The 20,843-nt window shown below is 37.4% G+C and overlaps 1 protein-coding gene across 3 annotated transcripts in view; it reads left to right on the top strand.

The window, feature by feature from the left end:
• The window catches only part of KCTD9 (potassium channel tetramerization domain containing 9), an 86,993-nt gene that overhangs the window by 5,186 nt on the left and 60,964 nt on the right, over positions 1–20,843 (top strand). For all 3 annotated transcript variants that reach the window (XM_081516648.1, XM_081516638.1, XM_081516659.1), the window contains exons 2-6: positions 5,704–5,825; positions 8,291–8,334; positions 16,323–16,419; positions 17,027–17,085; positions 17,292–17,420. In XM_081516648.1, the coding sequence (XP_081372774.1) occupies positions 5,704–5,825; positions 8,291–8,334; positions 16,323–16,419; positions 17,027–17,085; positions 17,292–17,420 (451 nt within the window). The remainder of the gene's footprint in view (positions 1–5,703; positions 5,826–8,290; positions 8,335–16,322; positions 16,420–17,026; positions 17,086–17,291; positions 17,421–20,843) is intronic.

Here is a 20,843-nt window from a genome sequence, read left to right as displayed (position 1 = left end):
TAAATCTGGCTTTAGAATTAAGTCATAAATATGTTGTTGGTTAGTATCCAGAGTTGAATTTGTTGTATTAAGTTGAAGAAAGGTGAAAAATCTATGTAAAGCTTCTGCATATTGAAATCAAAATAATAAGAAACTTGCTTTCTAGACTTGTGTTCTTCATTGAATACATTTCTAAGATTTCATCCATATTGTCCCACATAGTGATAGTTTAGTCATTTTTGCTCCTTTATAATAATTATGCAAATTATATACAAATACTATCACAATTTACCCATTCTGTCAATGGACAGTTGGGGTGTTTATTTTCTTTATATTTTTGCTATGAAATTGATAGTCCTGCCACGAATAGTCTGGCATAGCCTGGTGCGCACGTGCAAGCCTCTTTCTAGGGGAATGCACACTTTAGCATGCATTGGAATCACCTGGAGAAACTGATCAACTATTGCTAGGCCCCACCCCCAGGGGCTTCCCAGGTGGCTCAGCGGTAAACGATCCACCGGCTAATATAGGAGGCTCAAGAGATGCAGGTTCCATCCCTGGGTTGGGAAGATCATCTGGAGGAGGAAATGGCACCCCACTCCAGTATTCTTGCCTGGAAAGTTATAGTCCATGGGGTTGCACAGAGTCGAACACTGGGCCGCAGAGCACACACCACCCCCAGAGCTATAAATTCCCGGGGTCTGAGGTAAGGCTAGGAGTTTAATTTTTAATCTACCCCTCAATGTTCCTAATGCTGTTGGTCTAGAGAGCTCACGTTCAAGAACCACTGCTCTAGGGTTGTAATTATTGGGTGTTTTTGTGAATGTTTAGTTTTTTTAAAAAATGCCAAGTTTTTCAAAGTCATTGCAATAATTTATATCCCATGAACATGGCATAAATCCTCTCGTTAATCCAAATTCTCTTCAACGCTAGCTGTGGTCAGACTTTAAAAATTTGGAATATTTTAATATTTGTCTTCCTGAGGGAGAGTCATCATTTTTAGGAATAAAATAATTTTAATTTTTTTAAATGTATGAAGCAGAAAGTGTAGGTAACTTTATTCTACATTTAGTTATTGTGATTGGTGGGCCAGTTGGGTAAATTGACCTGCATAAATCCAGTAAGTATTTATTGATTGTATATTATGTAATAGATACTGTGGACATATAAGAAAAACACGTTTTAAATATAGATTTTACTTTTTAAATTTGAATAACATAGGTTACGATTTGAGAACAATGTTTAAAGGTAAATTAAACTTCATTAAACTGATATGTCCTGGTAGGCATTTTTTACTTTCCTAGTTGGTGGATAGCTTTAACTTGTAATGGGATCTGAACTTTAGAAAGAATTAAGTTAAACACTAATATAATCTAGTGGCCATAAAGTTTAATAGACATAGTTCTCAACTTTCTCCGTAGAATGCATCCATTCCAAGTATAGTGCCTAGGTTATTAAAATGGGTAATCACAGTGACATGAAAACTTGAAGTCCACACTAGGAAGTATAACACACGTGAAACAGATAGCCATTGTAAGCATGAACATTTTATAAATGCTTGACCTCTCTGAGGACTGGAGTAATAAGGTTAGTAAATAACAGAACTCATATCCATGACATACAAGCTTTCCATCGTCACCTTTTCTCAACAGTGTTGATATATAATGAAAGGTACATATGTAGCCTGTTTGAATCTCACCAACTTAAAATCTTTTCCAGGTGTATCACATTTTAAAAATTGTGAAATTTTAAAATCTGATTCTCATTGGTTTATATAAAAGATTTTAAGTATTATGTCTGCAATCTTATTTGTGACTTATTTGTTAGTATACTCGAGAGTCAGCTAAAGCAATTTTGTTGAAAACAAATGCCACAATTGCTTTTCAAATGAAAAACAAGTATATTGGCCCAACTTAAAGGAAATTTTCAAACATTCAGTACCGTAAGATTCTTGGCAGTAATTTCAGTGCTGTTTTCTCTCATCGGTGGCCCTTTGGTGATCTCATTTAAAAAACATTGTCCATAACTCTTATTTGTAAATCTAGTATCTAGGGCTATGGAAACTGTAAGTTGTAACTTTTTTCTCTTGTCGCATAAATAATAGATGTTCATTGTAACAAGTCTGGAGTACAAAAAGTCTCACAAGATAAGTGAACCTTAATTCTACTATCCAAAGATGGCCACTTTCCATAGTTACGTGAACTCTATGAACATTGCTTTAGAATTGCGTTTCTGCTGTGCACTTTGTTTTTTACCTAATGTCAGTGGAAAAGACTTAAATATAATTGACTCACACAAAAAGATGTGTCCTCATTCAGCACTCTGAAAGCAATGAAAATTTCATCTGACATTCAGGAAACATTTATCAGAGTCCTATTATGAGCCAGATACTTACTGTGACACTTAAGAGGATCCTTCTTTTTAAACTGGCTGCAGTTTTTTTCTTTTTTGTGGGTGTCAAGCAATGTGGGTTATACAGGGAGGTACTTCTTCAGTGCTACTCTGAAGGAGCAACAATTACAGGGGCTTGTTGGTTACCTAAATTCATGGAACAAATGACTTTTTACAAATTAAAAAATTTTTATTAGAACTTTAAAGCCTATATAGGAAGTCAGGTTAGAAAATATTTGGTCAAATGATAAATTGTGTTCAGTACTCTGTTAGGGCTTATTTAAGTCATAAAATAAAGGCAAACTCAATTTGTGTCTAGAATGTGCTCATTAGTAGTTCTACAGCCTACAAAAAAACACCTGTTGTACTTTGATTGCCCTGAAATTGCCAAACTGTGTGGTGTGTGGCTTTTTTCAACCTTATTTTTACCTTACGATGAAATTTGACTTCAGTGGGAAACGAACGATGGCACCTACTCCACCTCCTGTTTAAGTTGGACTCGACCACTTTGTTACCATGGTTGCTATGACATAGTCAAGCCTAACAGTTAATATAGTTGCTTCTTTGTTCTCCATTGTATTCTGCTCTTTGAAACAGTGGTATTCAAAGAACTTATGTGATGAAGGAAAACTTCCATACCTGTGCTGTTCAATATGGTAACCATCAGCCAATATGGCTGCTGATCACTTGAAATATGGCTGATGTAACTGATGAACTGACTTTTATCGTAATTAGTTGTAATCAAGTTAAATAGCCTCTGGAGAAGGAAATGGCAACCCACTGTAGTATCTTTGCCTGGGAAACTCCATGGAAAAGAAAAGATTATTATTCCTTATTATTTTCTTTATTATGGTAAGGTAATACAATGAAATACAACATTGCAAAATGTATCAGATGCAGAAAAGCAGTTCTAAGAGAGAAGTTAGTAGTGATAACTGCTTGCATTAAAAAAAAAAAAGCAAGATCTTTAATAAACAACTAACTTAAAAAAAATTATTAGCCTCTCATAGCTAGTTACTTCCAAGTTTGACAGCATGGCTTTCAAACGTGGTAGGTGCCCTTTATTTTCATGAGGAAACAGCTGACCCACAGAAAAAATCAAACATGGAAGTAGAAAACAATTTGTAGTTTTTTTAAAAAATAAGTCGTATAAATGGTATGCTCTACTATTTAAATTCAGGAGCATAATATAGAGAGATACATTCAATTTTCATCATTTTATGTTGCTTCAGGGAGAGAAGCAAAAAGAAACTGGGTGGAGAAAGTTGATCTTAGGGCAAGGAGGGGATAATGTCAGGCAAAATAAAACCATGTGAAGATACACAAGAAGCAGAGAGCCGAGAGACCAACCAAAGCAAATTCAGAACACCTTTTACAGCCTGGGAACTGCTAGGGGAGAGCAGGAAAATCCTTTACAACATCAGCATTCTTGTCATAGTTGCTATTATACTAAGAATTTTCTAGATCTTTCTCCTTCTCTGGAACTTGGTGTCTGAAATGACAGAACTCCAGGCTTATTGCATCATCCCAAACAGGATCTCTGTACCCGTTAAGCAGTAACTCTCCATTCCCCCTTCTGCTCAGGTCATCTTTGTTTTACTTTCTATCTCGATGAATTGGCCTGTTCTGAGTACCTCAAATAGGTGGAATCATGTGATATTTGTCCTTTTTTTTTTTTTGGTCTGGTTTACTTTACTTCAGAGTAAGTTTTCAAGATTCATCTGTGTTATATATAGCATGTATCGAATTGTATTCCTTTTATACCTGAATGATATTCCATTGTATGAATATACCACGTTTTGTTTATCCTTGTGTTTATGAGCACTTGGATTGTACATTATTTTTAATAATCCACCTAGTTCCCTTTAAACTGTTTGCCTACAGCCCTTCCCTAAGTGCCCCAGCTTGCAACGCTTCTCACAGGTTATGATCCAAAATAAAAGAGTTGGAATCTCGGTACTGTGCTGGTGAGAGATTGGGCACTCCTATATTGGCAGGCACCCCCTCCATGCTCGATTATTCGCTTACTTAATGAAAAATTCAGCCTACTATACTCCAGTGACCAGTGAACTAATGACCAGCTCTGGTTCGCATTTCATATGACACCTTTATCCAATATTCTATGGGAAGTCAGTTTCAGGTCATGCTTCAAGTTCAGCTCCTCACCTACTTTTTATTCATAATTTTCAGAGATCTGATAGTGGTACAGCTATATAACAAAGCCACTGGAAGCATATAGTTACAGTTAGGACCAGAGCCAAAAATTCACTCCATGTGAATAGTCTCAACCTCTTACATGAGCAGTTGCATGTGTGTTGCACAAGTATCAGACTGCCTGGTTTAAAGGAGAATGGAGCAATTCATTGTAACCCAGCCCTGTGCTGTATTTAGCCAAAATCTGGCTTTTATAAAATAATACAGTTATTGAAGTTACATGAAGTGGGAAGTTGTTAACTGTTCATAAGATACTTGATACGGTAAATGTTTTAATAAGCAGTAAGTTGTTTTTTTGTTTTTTTTTTTAAATCATTCCTTTAACAAAGAAGTCATGTAAAAGCAACAACAAAGACTTAATAGGTCCCAGGCACTTTGCGAAGCTCTGATCATGCAGTAATTCATTTCATTCTCCTGATGACCTTCTGATGCAGGTGCACTATTCATTTCTCCTTAAAGCCACAGAAGCATGAAGAGGTCAAATAATTTGTCTTGAGCTGACAGCTAGGAAATGGCAGAATCTAAATTCAAGTGTGGGTCTCTCTTAGATCAGAACTGGAGCACTGTTTAATGTACTATAAGATTGTATCAGTAGTTTGGTTTTAGTTAGAGCTGATTTCTCTAGTTTTGGATTTCAACAGTATTGTGCCACTAAGTAAATATTTGGGTCATCAAAAGAAGAGAGACGCTGGTAACACATTATTGACCAGGGGAATTTTGCAGAAACTAACACCTGTGGCAGACTTCCCAGGTGGAGTGCCTGTCAATGCAGGGTGCATGAGTTTGATCCCTGGGTTGGGAAGATCCCCCAGAAAAGGAAATGGCAGCCCATTCCAGTATTCTTCCCTGCGAAATCCCATGGACAGAGGAGCCTGGCGGGCTACAGTCCACGGAATCGCAAAGAATTGAATATGACTGAGCATCTGTGCGGACGCAAACACGTTACTTGTGGCGTTAATACATCTCAGGTCAATAATGTGTTAAGGATCTCTCAGAATCTTTTTATGTGATAGTATGATTTTTTTTTTCTTAAATCTTGTTTATAGTGTGGTGGTTTGTCATTTGGAAGTGATGAAATTGATTATGTAAGTTGTTCAAATTAATCTGGTGTGTTTACAGGTGGTCGCTGTATATGGAACTTTATCTGATTTGCTTTCTGTGGCCAGCAATAAACTCGGCATAAAAGCCACCAGTGTGTATAATGGGAAAGGTGGACTGATTGATGATATTGCTTTGATCAGGTAACCTTCACCTTTTTATTAGCTGTCTACAGTGTACCCTCAGCTTCTTGGTGCTATGCTATCCCCCTTAAGTGGTAGTTAATCCCTATTAAGAATACAGGATTTTGGCAAATGATTGACTGGAATTTACTCTTTGGAATTTAAATAATTTGGACTTAAGGTGCATTGATCAGCTAGAAAACCCTGAGTACATTCCAGTATACTCATAGTCTTTCTGCAGAGTCCATATATGCTTGTGAGGACCTCTTTAAATTGCTAGAAATGGATCTAATAAGACATAAATTCTTAATGTTAGAAATTTAATTGCTCTGCTTTATGTGGTACTGCTTATTGTTCAATTCATTTCCTAAGAACGCTTTTGAATTTTATAAGTGTCACGGAGAGCTACTCTGGGGAAAACTTGCCAAAAGTAAGATAGATTAACTAGAGTTAACTTATCCATGATCCACCATGATAGCGGTTTTGGTTGGTTTGTTTTGGGGTTTTGTTTTTTAAGTATACCAGGCATATTTTAAAACTAGTGTCCAGTTCACCTCATTGCATCCTCATGGGATCATAGACTTTTGGAACAGGAGTGGGCTTAAAGAAGATGGAATGGGAGCAGATACTAAGTACTGATGCTGTGCTAGTTATGTTGTATTTGCTTTGCCCACCATTACGTCGTTTAATTGGCAAAGGCATGGGCTTTTTAAAGTTGATGCTGTGAAGATGATGCTCTAAATTATGGTAGTATACAAAATTTAATTTTTATTTAAATCCAGCTTAGAATAACATTTCAGTATAACATGCTGCCGTTAAACACTTCTGGCCCCTTTGTTTTATGCATGAGGAAACTAAACATCTGAAAAGTTGAATGACTTACCAGGTCATACGGTTTAATAGTTGATTTTGGTTAATGAGAGGAAAACACATTTTTGTATTAGTCTTAAAAAATTAACTGGCATGGTGAACAAGCAAAAAAGGTTATCAGCTTAAAAGATACAGGTTTAAAATCCAAATAAATAGGGAGAATTTCTTAGTTTTCAAATATATATCTCCCAGCTTTGGTTTCTTTGGATTATCACATTGTTGAATGATTTATATCAACCTTAATTTCTCCTTAAGAAACACATTCTGCTTCCAAGGAAAGTTCTGTGTTCCTGTGATGTGTTATTTAGAAATATAATTTATACTTTAGAATTAAAAATTTCTACAACATAGGTTGTAATTGAAGAAGGTCATAACTGAAACCTTCTGAACTATAGAATACCTACTGTTTAGAACTCAAATTGAGTTCTGACAGAGGGGAAGGAGGTTCGGATTAAGAGGTATAAACTTCCAAACAAAATAGACAAGTCACAGGCATGTAATCTGCACCACAAAGAATACAGTCAGTAATACTGTAATAATTTTGTATGGTGACAGATGGTTACTTATTGTGGAGTAGCCATCAGGTGGTAGACTTATTGTAGAGATCATTTCATATATTTCATTGTCAAATCACTATTGTACACTTGAAACTAACATAATATTGTATGTCAACTATACTTCAATTTAGAAAAGCTTCAATTAAAAAGGATAAGAAATAATATTTATTCATATTGTATCATATCTACCTGTATAATAATTTATGGTTAAGAGTATAAGCTCTGATAATTTATTTATACTAATGGTGAAGTGGGGCAGGGGAGGAGGATAAACACTTATAGTCCAGATGTTCGGATTATTTGTATTTGTTTATATTTAGGTAAATATAGTGGATGAGTGTTCATAGCTGTGTTACCTCCAATTATATTCTTCCAAGATAAAATATGAAAATATATTTTCATTACCAAAGCAAAGAACAGCTGATGATGTGGGAGAAAACCCTAATAATTTATTTAGGGTTACAGAAATAAAGTGAAAAAAGAGTTGGCTATAGTTTTAATCATATCCTTTGAGCATAATAGTATATTTTTCAATTGATGAGAAAGCTGAATTCACATAACTTATATAGTGGGTTTGTTTTTATTTCCATTTCAAAAGTACTTTCATGTGCAGAATCTTCTTTGAATTTAAATCCAGAAACAGTTAAGTCAGAGGGTTAAGCACTTTGAATTTTATGAATGTCACAGAGACCTACTTTGGTGAAAGCTTGCTAAATAAGTAAATCGAGTTAACTCATCAGTGATCCACCACAGTAGTGGCTTTTGGTTTGTTTCTTTGGTTTTGTTTTTTTTAAATACCCAAGGCAGATTTATCCCTTTAAATAAGTGTCTAGTGAACCTTATTTCATTCTCATCAGATCATAGAATTTAAGAGCAGGAAGAGGCTTAAGTAACCTGGGTTTAAACAGAAAGCACTGGAAACTTGGTCAACTTCTTTACATCATAGAGGGCAAAACCTATCTTCTATAATATTCTGTATAATGTAGCCCCTCTAGTCAACAGAGAATTAATGTGATTTCTGGATTTTGATGGTGGCTTTTTAAATTTTGATTTCCCCAGGGATGATGATGTTTTGTTTGTGTGTGAAGGAGAACCATTTATTGGTAAGTGACTCCCTTAAAAGCCAATTTTGTATGCCGAAATAGAGATGAAATATCGAATATTTTACCTGGCTTTACTAAGCCAAACATTAAAAAGTATCTTGTGGCAGTATTCAGCTCTTCATAGCTCTTTTGATTCTGCATCAAAAGATGCAGGGGTTGGGAGAGTGTGAAAGTGAATTTCTAACTTGAATTAGATGATCATATTTTAGTTGGATACCTCATCTTTTATGTGTTTTTAAAATGCTCTAGATGTGCACATATCCATTAATTATGACACAATAGGGAATTTTTGATTTTAGAACTCTGTTGTTTTGAAATTTTCTCTGATAGTAGTTACCAAATCTCTCTACTATGTTACATATTTTTAAGCATGTATGGGTTGCAGAGGTCTTCCCTGGTGGCTCAGTGGTAAAGAATCCACCTGCCAGTACAGGAGACACGGGTTCGATGCCTGGGTCGGGAAGATCCCCTGGAGAAGGAAATGGCAACCCACTCCAGTATTCTTGTCTGGGAAATCCCACTGACAGAGGAGCATGGTTGGCTACTGCCTTTGGAGTTAGAACATGACTGAGCAACTAAACAACAGATTGCTTACAGAAGTAATGTTTGACAATCATTCACAACAGAAAAATCCGTCAAAGATGACAGTATCAATCACACACACTCATGCACATATATACACACTACCCTTTAATTTTGAAGAAAGCAGGTACAGTGTATATCTTGAAAGAGCCTGAGGCTTAAATAAGGTAAATATTCTTTAATGAGTATTTGACATAGTTTCAGACAATCATACTATGAATATTTAAGTATTTTTTAAGCCTTCTCAATATTTATATTTGTTGAGTGGAGGTAGTTCTTAGGATCATCATATGGCAACTTAGAAGTAAGTGCATATTCTCTGTCTTTGCCTTAAGACTGTGAACAAAAACTTTTTCTCATCTTTTTTTTACCTGTTAACCTAACAGAGTGGCAGGCAGTAGTCACTTAATTGATTCATTGTATACAAATAAACAATAAAAAGTGATTTAGTGTTTTTTGTTTTATCATTCCGAGCTTTCAGAGTTAAAAATATTTGGTATGTTTTTATCCTCTGCGTTTATTGATGCCTAGATTATTTTACTTTTGACCAGTGGAAATACCTTGAAGACTTCCTCTTTTTTATACAAACCTGTGAGTCTTGTACAGATTCCTTACTTCTGGAATAGAAAAGTGTTCATCTGATATTTCTCTTGTCCTAAACCCAGATCAGTTTTTTGTTATTGGAAGCCTTCATATCTTTTAGTGGAAAATGTCATTTCAAGACACAATCTGTGTACTGGGGAGGCTCGTTGCTCCTGAGTTCATCATTGTTACTAGGTTTTTTGGTGAACAGAATTTGAAATACATAGCTAGTGGATAAGATTCATATGTAATAAATGTTATAGGAAGCTTTATATCATATATAACATAGATAAAATACCTCATGAAAGTGACTCAGTTGTGTCTGACTCTTTGCGACCCCATTGACTGTCTGTGGAATTCTGCAGGCAAGAATACTGGAGTGGGTAGCCATTCTCTTCTCCAGAGGATCTTCCCAACCCAGGGATTGAACCCAGGTGTCCCACATTGCAGGTGGATTCTTTACCAGCTGAGCCACCAGGAAAGCATGGGTTCATACTTTGGCTTATAATTAGGATTATAAGATTTTGTTTTGCATCCAGAATATATTTTGCAAACTTTTACACTGATACCAAAGTCAGGCAAAGACACTACAAGAAAACTGCACCTATCCTTTATGAATATTGACGTTAAAATCCTGAGGAAAATATGAGCAAACCAAAGAAGTACATTGAAAGGGTTATACTCTATGACCAAGTGGGATTTATTCCTGGAATTTGAGAATGGGTCAACAGACAAAAAGGAATCAATGTGATATGTCACCTTAGTAGAATGAAGGAAAAACCCCAAAATATCTCCATTGATGCAATAAAAGAATTTGACAAAATTGCACATCTTTTCACAATAAAAACACTTAGAGAACTAGAAGTAGAAGGAAACTTACTATGATAAAGGCCATATATGAACAACCCACAGCTAACAACATATTCAGTGGTGAAAGACAAAGCTTTTCCCCTAGAATTAGGAACAATGCCCACTTTTCCAAATTCAGATTGATATTATATTAGAGGTTCTAGCCAAAGCAAACAGGCAAGAAGAAGTAAAATTATTTCTATTCTCAGACAACATGATCTTGTATTTAGATAAACGCTAAACACACATGAAGTTAGGGCTAATAAATGAATTCAGCAAAGTTCCAAGAGTCAAAATCAACACAAAAATCAGTTGCGTTTCTATATACTAGCAATGAACAATCCACAAATTAACTTAAAAAAAAAAAAACAGTTCCATTTACAATAGCATAAAAATAAAATGCTTAGGAATGAATGTAACCCCTATCAAAATCTAAATGATGATGAAGCTTTGAAAACAGGGAGAGGTGGTGGTTGTACAACATTGTGAATGCACTAAATGCCACCTAATGGTACACTTTAAAATGGTTAATCATATTTCGTCTGGGCAATATTCCAACTTGTGTCTTTTTCTTGTTTCCTCCCAGCGTTTTACTTTTAGAATATTTCAGTAAACACCCATATACTCATTACCTAGATTCTACTCATTAGCAGTTTACTATTCTGTTCTTTATTATTCTTTATTGCATAATGATCCATATTTCTACCAGTCCATTTTATTTTTTGATGCATTTCAAAGAGATTGTCATTATCAATACACATCACCCCTGAACATTTCACCTACATATGATCAACTAGAGCTCAATATCTGTTTTACATATTTTTGAATTAAACTTGCATAAAATGCATAAATTTTAAGTGTATCTTGCTGAGTGTTGACAAATGCACCCATCTGTGTGACCCAAACCCCTATCAAGATATAGAATGTTACAATCATCCTAGAAATTTCCCTCAGGCTCTTTCTTAGTCCCCCCCATACCCCACCAGAGACAACTACTAATTTTGTCCCTACCATACAATAGTTTTCCCTGTTACATAAACCTTCATATAGTTGGAATCACAGAACATGTATTTTTTTGTATAAGGCTTCTGTCATTCAACATGATGTCTTAAGAACTGATTCTCTTTTCAGTTCAGTTCAGTCACTCAGTAGTGTCCAACTCTTTGCGACCCCATGGACTGCAGCACGCCAGGCTTTCCTGTCCATTACCAACTCCCGGAGCCTACTCAAACTCATGTACATTACGTCAGTCATGCCATCTAACCATCTCATCCTCTGTCATCCTCTTCTCCCGCCTTTAGTCTTTTCCAGCATCAGGGTCTTTTCCAATGAGTCGGTTCTTCACATCAGGTGGCCAAAGTATTGGAGTTTCAGCTTCAGCATCAATCCTTCCAGTGATTATACAGGACTGATTTCCTTTAGGATTGACTGGTTGGATCTCCTTGCAGTCCAAGGGACTCTCAAGGGTCTTCTCCAACACCACAGTTCAAAAGCATCAATTCTTTGGCGCTCAACTTTCTTTATAGTCCAACTCTCACATCCATACATGACTACTGGAAAAACCATAGCTTTGACTAGATGGACCTTTGTTGGCAAAGTAATGTCTCTGCTTTTTAATAAGCTGTCTAGGTTGGTCATAGCTTTTCTTCCAAGGAGCAAGTGTCTTTTAATTTCTTGGCTGCAGTCACCATCTGCCATGATTTTGGAGCCCAAAAAAATAGTCAGCCACTGTTTGCACTGTTTCCCCATCTATTTGCCATGAAGTGATGGGACCAGATGCCATGATCTTAGTTTTCTGAATGTTGAGTTTTAACCTAGCTTTTTCACTGTCCTCTTTCACTTTCATCAAGAGGCTCTTTAGTTCTTCTTTTCTTTCTGCCATAAGGGTGGTGTCATCTGTGTATCTGAGGTTATTCATATTTCTCCCGGCAATCTTGATTCCAGCTTATGCTTGATCCAGTCTGGCATTTCACATGATGTACTCTGCATAGAAGTTAAATAAGCAGGGTGACAATATACAGCCTTGATGTACTCCTTTCCCTATTTGGAACCAGTGTGTTGTTTCATGTCCAGTTCTAACTGTTGCCTCTTGATGTGCATACAGATTTCTCAGGAGGCAGGTCAGGTGGTCTGGTATTCCCATCTCTTGAAGAATTTTCCACAGTTTGTTGTGATTCACACAGTCAAAGGCTTTGGCATAGTCAATAAAGCAGAAGTAGATGTATTTCTGGAACTCTCTTACTTTTTCAATGATCCAACAGATGTGGGCAGTTTGATCTCTGGTTCCTCTGCCTTTTCTAAATCTAGCTTGAACATCTGGAAGTTTTCAGTTCATGTACTGTTGCAGCCTGGCTTGGAGAATTTTGAGCATTACTTTGCTAGCGTGTGAGATTAGTGCAGTTGTGCAGTAGTTTGAACATTCTTTGGTATTGCCTTTCTTTGGGATTGGAATGAAAACTGACCTTTTCCAGTCCTGTGGCCATTGCTGAGTTTTCCAAATTTGCTGGCATATTGAGTGCAGCACTTTGACAGCATTATCTTTTAGGATTTGAAACAACTCAACTGGAATTCCATCACCTCCACTAGCTTTGTTCATAGTGATTCTTCCTAAGGCCCACTTGACTTTGCATTCCAGGATGTCTGGCTCTAGATGAGTGATCACCCTGTCATGGTTATCTGGGTCATGAAGATCTTTTTGTATAGTTCTTCCGTGTATTCTTGCCACCTCTTCTTAATATCTTCGGCTTCTGTTAGGTCCATACCATTTCTGTCCTTTATTGTGCCCATCTTTGAATGAAATGTTCCCCTGGTATCTCTAATTTTCTTGAAGAGGTCTCTAGTCTTTCCCATTCTATCGTTTTCCTATATTTCTTTGCATTGATCACTGAGGAAGACTTGCTTATCTCTCCTTGCTATTCTTTGGAACTCTGCATTCAAGTGGGTATGTCTTTCCTTTTCTCCTTTGCCTTTCTCTTCTCTTCTTGTTTTAGCTATTTGTAAGGCCTCATCAAAGAAAAACAACACCCAGTTGTGGATGTGACGGGCGATGGAAATAAAGTCTTATGCTGTAAAGAGCAATATTGTATAGGAACCGGGAATGTAGGTCCATGAATCAAGGCAAATTGGAAGTGATCAAACAGGAGATGGCAAGAGTGAACATCGACATTTTAGGAATCGTCGAACTAAAATGGACTGGAATGGGTGAATTTGACTCAGATGACCATCATATCTACCCCTGTGGGCAAGAATTGCTTAGAAGAAATGGAGTAGTCCCCATATTCAACAAGAGTCCAAGATGCAGTACTTGGATGCAATCTCAAAAGCAACAGAATGATCTCTGTTTGTTTCCAAGGCAAGCCATTCAGTATCATGGTAATCCAAGTCTGTGCCCCGACCAGTGATGCTGAAGAAGCTGAAGTCGAACTGTTCTATGAAGACCTACAAGAACTTCTAGAACTAACACTCAAAAACGATGTCCTCCTCATTATAGGGGACTGAATTGCAAAAGTACAAAGTCAAGAGCTACCTGAAATAACAGGTAAATTTGGCCTTGGAGTACAAAACGAAGCAGGTCAAAGGCTAACAGAGTTTTGCCAAGAGAACGCCCTGGTCATAGCACAAATACCCTCTTCCAACAACACAAGAGAAGACTCTACACATGGACATCAGCAGATGGTCAATCCCAAAATCAGATTTATTATATTCTTTGCAGCAAAGATGGAGAAGCTGTATGCAGTCAGCAAAAACAAGACCAGGAACTTACTGTGGCTCAGATCATGAATTCCTTATTGTCAAATTCAGACTTAAATTGAAGAAAGTAGGGAAAACCACTAGACCATTCAGGTATGACCTAAATCAAATCCCTTAACGATTATACAGTGGAAGTGACAAATAGATTCAAAGAGTTAGATCTAATAGAGTGCCTGAAGAACTATGGATGGAGTCTCATGACATTGTACAGGAGGCAATGATCAAAACCATCCCCAAGATTCTCTTTTAGATCTCCAGTTTTTTAATTCATAGCTAAGAGAATGTTCCCAGTCTTATTACCAAAAAAAAATCAGATCTATATGTGCTGAAATTGGGTATAGGATTGTAAGGTTTTTATTTAACATTTTCTTTTATCTGTGTCTCCTTTGTTGCGTATCAGTAATCCTGGTTTCCAGGGACATATATAATGTCATGAAATTACTGTTTTCCTTCATCCTACACAAAATACACATAAAAGTTTCAATAACAATCTCAATACTTTGTATATGACTACAAAGACAATATGACTACTAAAGACAGTTAAGCATTTTTAATATGCCTGTTCCTTTCTTTAAAAGTGTATTTATCCATTGTCAAATATGCTATATACATAGACATACATACACACACACCATTGTATACGATACTCTTTCCCTTAAAGCCATCACATAGTTTTACTCCTCCAGTCCTTAAACTGATGCCTCAAGAGGCTGTCTGAAACTTATTTTCCAGTAGATTCTTTATAAAGAACTTGTGAAAACTGTGTTCTCTTGACATCTTGCATGTGGCCTCTATACCTGAAAATCAGTTTAGCTAGTCATAAAATCATATGTCAGATGATTTCATGACAAAATTGCCACGTTAATAGTATATTTTTTATTGTATATCAGTTATACTTCAATTAAGTTGTTTAAAAAAATCTTTAGGTTGTGATTTTTCTTTAAATACCTTAAATATGTTACTCCATTTTTTTCTAGCAGAGTACTGGTGTTGAAAAAAACCTAATTTCTTGTAACTGATTATTTTTCCTAGATCACCCAAAGGATGATTCTCTTTCTTTAAAGTACAGTAACTTTAGTAGGCTATTTCTGGATGTTCTGAGTTGTTCTGGGTTGATTCTTTCAGATATGTGGTGGGCCCTTTGAATACATAGTTTCGCTTTTTTTAATTTCAGAAAAGTTTTCTTGAACTTTATGTGTTTGTTTTGTCACCATGATTTGATTTTCTCCTTTCAGGATTTCTATTGTATGTGTGTTGGATCTTTTACACTTGTCTTCAGTTGATGTGTTTAAAATCTTTTTTTAATTATAGTTATTTGTTTTTAATTGATTGATTGCTTTACATTATTGGTTTGATTTCTGCCATACATCAACATGAATTAGCCATAGGTATACAGATTTCCCCTCTCTCTCGAAACTCCCTCCCTCTAGCCCTCTAGGTTGTTACCGAGCCTGGGTTTGAGTTCCCTGAGTCATACAGCACATTTCCGCTGGCTGCCTGTTTTATGTATGATAGTGTATGTTTCCGTGCTGCTGTCACCATTGGTCTTACCCTCTCCTTCCTCCCCTCTGCCTGTGTCCATAAGTCTGTTCTCTGTGTCTGCATCTCCATTGCTGCCCTGCAAATAGATTCATCAGTACCATCTTTCTAGATTCCACATATATGTGTTAATATGCGATATTTGTTTTTCTGACCTACTTCACTCTGTATAACAGACTCTAGGTTCATCTACCTTATTAGAACTGACTTTGATGTGTTCCTTTTCCCAACAACTTATCCTCAGTGTGGGGCTTTTTTCCTAGGTGGGAGTTTTGAGAGCTCATTTTCAGCCCCTTCAGATCTTACTGCACACTACTTGAATCACCTGCAGTTAAGAGTGGGCAGACCCCTCCACTTCCGGGTGGTTGTTCTCAAGTAGATGTGCTGAGTTTTGAAGTGAATCTATGGATTACGTTGGAATTCTTAGGATCATCACATACCCTGCTGTTGCTGTCAAAGAAGCTGATGCCATAGCAGCTCTCCTAGCTGTCAGTGCTGGTGGTATACCTTATATCTAGTTTTGTTTTCAATGCTGTCTGTGGGTACAGGGCTTGCTGTCCTAGTAGCTCTGCCATACTTTTATGTGTGTTTTTAGTTTAAAAAATTATGGTATTGCCATCTTCCCCAAATAACCAAATTAATGCTTCCCCAAATTAATGTTTATTTTTTCTACCTGTCATCTCTAGATCCTCAGACAGATTCTAAACTACCTGAAGGGCTGTCAGGATCTCACACAGACTGGCTCACATTAAATGTTGGAGGGCGGTACTTCACAACCACACGGTAGGTGCACATGCATGTGTGTATCGACGTGGTACTATATGCTGTCTGTTCTTTTCCTTCAGATTACTGATTTCCTTAGAAGATATTCCAATACTGCTTAAATATACTGTGTGATTTGAAACCAATTTTTAGAAAGTTTTTTTTTTTTAAGAGTAGAAAAATGGCTCATAAGTCATTCCAGAGAAGGCATGAAAAGCATGAATTTAGCGTTTTTAGAATATGTTTTTAAAATATTGAGCAATATACTTGTAACACAAGTAAGAAAATTAACAACACTGAAATTTTAAGACACAACTGCTTATGCTAAAGGGATAAAAACAGCCTACTTTAGAGCATGAAAATTGTGATATAGTTGCGTGCTAGAGGGATAGATTAGCATTGAAATTAAAGTCAACTAAATTGATGTTTAAATCAAAGGAAGTGCCAGATTAGAAGGGATTTTGATAAATGGCAACTTACTGCACATTTTTGTCTCCCAGCATCACTCCTCCCAGGTTATAGCATGCATCTTTTTGAGAGAGCAGCTGAGATCAAGTATACTCTTGACTTAAATATGTTTGTTTATAAAGACAAATGGAGAAATCCATTTTTTTCCCTGAATTCTTAGGAGCACTTTAGTGAATAAAGAACCCGACAGTATGCTGGCCCACATGTTTAAGGACAAAGGTGAGTGCAGTCCATAATTTTCCCATTTTGCGTCTGTAGCTGTATTGAATTTATCAACTCCTGTCCTTTTGTACTTTTTAAGGGTATCGGTAATAATCTGTACAAGAGTAAAAACATACGGGTATGCTACACAGTTTTCTTCCTATAAATTTCTAACTTTATTTTTTGCTTGTGGGGGGGCCATTTTCATTTTGTTGGCCCCACAGGTGTCTGGGGAAATAAACAAGATCATAGAGGAGCTTTCTTAATTGACCGAAGTCCTGAGTACTTTGAACCCATTTTGAACTACTTGCGTCACGGACAGCTCATTGTCAATGATGGGATTAATTTATTGGGTGAGTTTTCAATTTAATTCCTTATATTTTTGTAAGTTTAGGACTTATACTTTCTTTTTGACTAGCTTAGTGTAATATATTTTCATCAAGTAAAATTAGCTTTCTCATTTTTATTTTTTTATTTTTTTTATAAATTTATTTATTTTAGTTGGGGGCTAATTACTTTACAATATTGTAATAGTTTTTGCCATACATTGACATGAATCAGCCATGGGTTTACATGTGTTCCCCTTCCTGGACCCCCCACCCACCTCCCTCCCCATCCCATCCCTCTGGGTCATCCCATTGCCCCGGCCCTGAGCCCTTATCTCATGCATGAAACATGGAATGGTGTTCTGTTTCACATATGATAATATACATGTTTCAATGCTATTCTCCCAGAACGTCCCACCCTCACCTTCTCCCTCAGAGTCCATAAAATTGTTCTATGCATCTGTGTCTCTTATTCTGTCTCGCATATAGGGTTATCGTTACCATCTTTCAAATTCCATATATATGCATTAGTATACTGTATTGTTGTTTTTCTTTCTGGCTTACTTCACTCTGTATAATGGGCTCCAGTTTCATCCATCTCAGTGGAACCGATTCAAATGTATTTTTTTTTAATGGCTGAGTAATATTCCATTGTGTATATGTACCACAGCTTCCTTATCCATTCGTCTGCTGATGGACATCTAGGTTGCTTCCATGTCCTGGCTGTTGTAAACAGTGCTGCAATGAACATTGGGGTACACGTGTCTCTTTCAATTCTGGTTTCCTCGGTGTATATGCCCAGCAGTGGGATTGCTGGTCATATGGCAGTTCTATTCCCAGTTTTTTAAGGAATCTCCACACTGTTCTCCATAGTGGCTGTACTAGTTTGCATTCCCACCAACAGTGTAGGAGGGTTCCCTTTTCTCCACACCCTCTCCAGCATTTATTGCTTGTAGACTTTTGGATAGCAGCTGTTCTGACTGGTGTGAAATGATACCTCATTGTGGTTTTGATTTGCATTTCTCTAATAATGAGTGATGTTGAGCATCTTTTCATGTGTTTGTTAGCCATCTGTATTTCTTCTTTGGAGAAATGTCTGTTTAGTTCTTTGGCCCATTTTTTGATTGGGTCGTTTATTTTTCTGGAATTCTTTCGATAAAATTGTGGAGGAGAGAGTGGTCTCCCTGTCCTATTCCTCCGCCATCTTTCTTTCTCATTTTTAAAACTAAATGCTTTTACGTGTATACGAGTATATATAGTTACAGAGGTGTCAATTCAGTCACTCAGTCGTGTCCGACTCCTTGCGACCCCATGAATCGCAGCACGCCAGGCCTCCCTATCTGTCACCAACTCCCGGAGTCTACCCAAACTCATGTCCATCGAGTTGGTGATGCCATCCAGCCATCTCATCCTCTGTCATCCCCTTCTCCTGCCCCCAGTCCTTCCCAGCATCAAGGTCTTTTCCAATGAGTCAACTCTTCGCATGAGGTGGCCAGAGTATTGGAGTTTCAGCTTCAACATCAGTCCTTCCAATGAACACCCAGGACTGATCTCCTTTAGGATGAACTGGTTGTACCTTCTTGCAGTCCAATGGACTCTCAAGAGTCTTCTCCAACACCACAGTTCAAAAGCATCAATACTTCGGTGCTCAGCTTCTTCACCATCCAACTCTCACATCCATACATGACTACTGGAAAAACCATAGCCTTCACTAGACAGACCTTTGTTGGCAAAGTAATGTCTCTGCTTTTTAATATGCTGTCTAGGTTGGTCATAACTTTCCTTCCAAGGAGTAAGTGTCTTTCAATTTTATGGCTGCAGTTACCATCTGCTGTGATTTTGGAGCCCCAAAAAATAAATAATACAGAGGTATAGCCACAGGTATACCTTTTCATGTATGTATATCTCATGAATTCCAATTTTGGATTCTAAATAGACTTAGATTTATCAGTAAGCACTCTAAAGGATTTTATTATTCTTTTTAAATTTTTATTTATTTACTTTTTAAATTTTTCTTTCTTTTTGGCTGCACTGGGTCTTCGTTGCTTTGTGTAGGCTTTCTCTGGTTGCATTGAGCAGGGGCTACTCTTTGTTGCAGTGTGTGGGCTTCTCGCTGTGATGGCTTCTCTTATTGTGGAGCACAGGTTTCAGTAGCTGTGGCACTTGGGTTTAGTTGCTTCATGGCATTTGAAGTCTTCCTGGACTGGGGATCAAACCCGTGTCCCCTGCATTGGCAGACAGATTACCCACATTGCCACCATGAAGGTCCCTGTTCTTTTTAAAATTGCATTATGATTGTGACTTGGATTCGGGTTATGGACCTTCCCATTATATTGAGAAGTAAGGTCAAGAGAGGAAATTGTACTTTGGAATCACAGGACTGGATTAGAATCTTGATTCTACAACTTACTGCAAGATTAACCTGGGGACAGTCTGAGTCCACTTTGAAAACTGTTAAAAATATTCTCACCTCAGGACTTCCTTGGTGGTCCAGTGGTGAAGACTTTCTTCCAGTGCAGGGGCTGTGGGTTCAGTTCCTGGTCAGGGAATGAAGATCCCTCATGCTGCACTGCGTGGGTAGGACAAAAGAATTAAAAAAAACACTCATCCCTGACTGTGTAGTGAGATTTCTGTTAACGTTCCTGGTGACAGTGAACATGAGAATCCTTATAAAGTAGTTTACAAGCCTCCTCCAAGTGACAGAAGCCAGTCTATCCCATGGAGTGGTGGGGAAGGTGGTGATCTTAGGGCAGTTTGTTGTCAGGGAAATGTGTGGACTTAACGTTCCAGAACTGTGATTTTTAAAGAAAAACTGAAAATCGAACGTTTTATGTGAAATCTTGACTTTTAAAATGCTACTCCACAAACACATCAGGATCAGCCTGGGGGCTGCGAGCTTACAATCCTGATGTTGTTGAATGGCATAGGAGTTAAACATGTGGACTGGAGTCAAGCAGTTGTTGTTCAGTCACTTAGTCATGCCTGGCTCTTTGCAGCCCCATGGACTGCAGCATGCCAGGCTTCTCTGTGCTTCACTATCTCCCACAGTTTGCTCAAACTCATGTCCTTTGAGTCGATGCCATCCAACCGTCTAATTCTCTGTCGCCTCTTTCGCCTCCTGCCCTCAATCTTTCCCAGCATCAGGGGTCTTTTCCAACGAGCAGGCCCATTGCATCAAGTGGCCAAAGTATTGGAGCTTCAGCATCAGTCCTTTTTTGAATATTCAGGGTTGATTTCCGTTAGGATTGACTGGTTTGATCTCCTTGCTGTCCGAGGGACTCTCAAGAGTCTTCTCCAGCACCACAGTTGGAAAACATCAATTCTTCGGTGCTCAGCATTCTTTATGGTCCAGCTCTCACATCCGTACATAACTATTGGAAAAACAATAGCTTTAACTATACAGACTTCTGTCAGCTAAGAGATGTCTTTGCTTTTTAATATACTGTCTAC

Source organism: Giraffa tippelskirchi, chromosome 1, assembly GCF_054371585.1.
Source record: "Giraffa tippelskirchi isolate mGirTip1 chromosome 1, T2T-mGirTip1v1.2.pri, whole genome shotgun sequence".
NCBI classification, from domain to species: Eukaryota; Metazoa; Chordata; class Mammalia; order Artiodactyla; family Giraffidae; genus Giraffa; species Giraffa tippelskirchi.
This window is presented reverse-complemented; position numbering and strand designations above follow the sequence as displayed.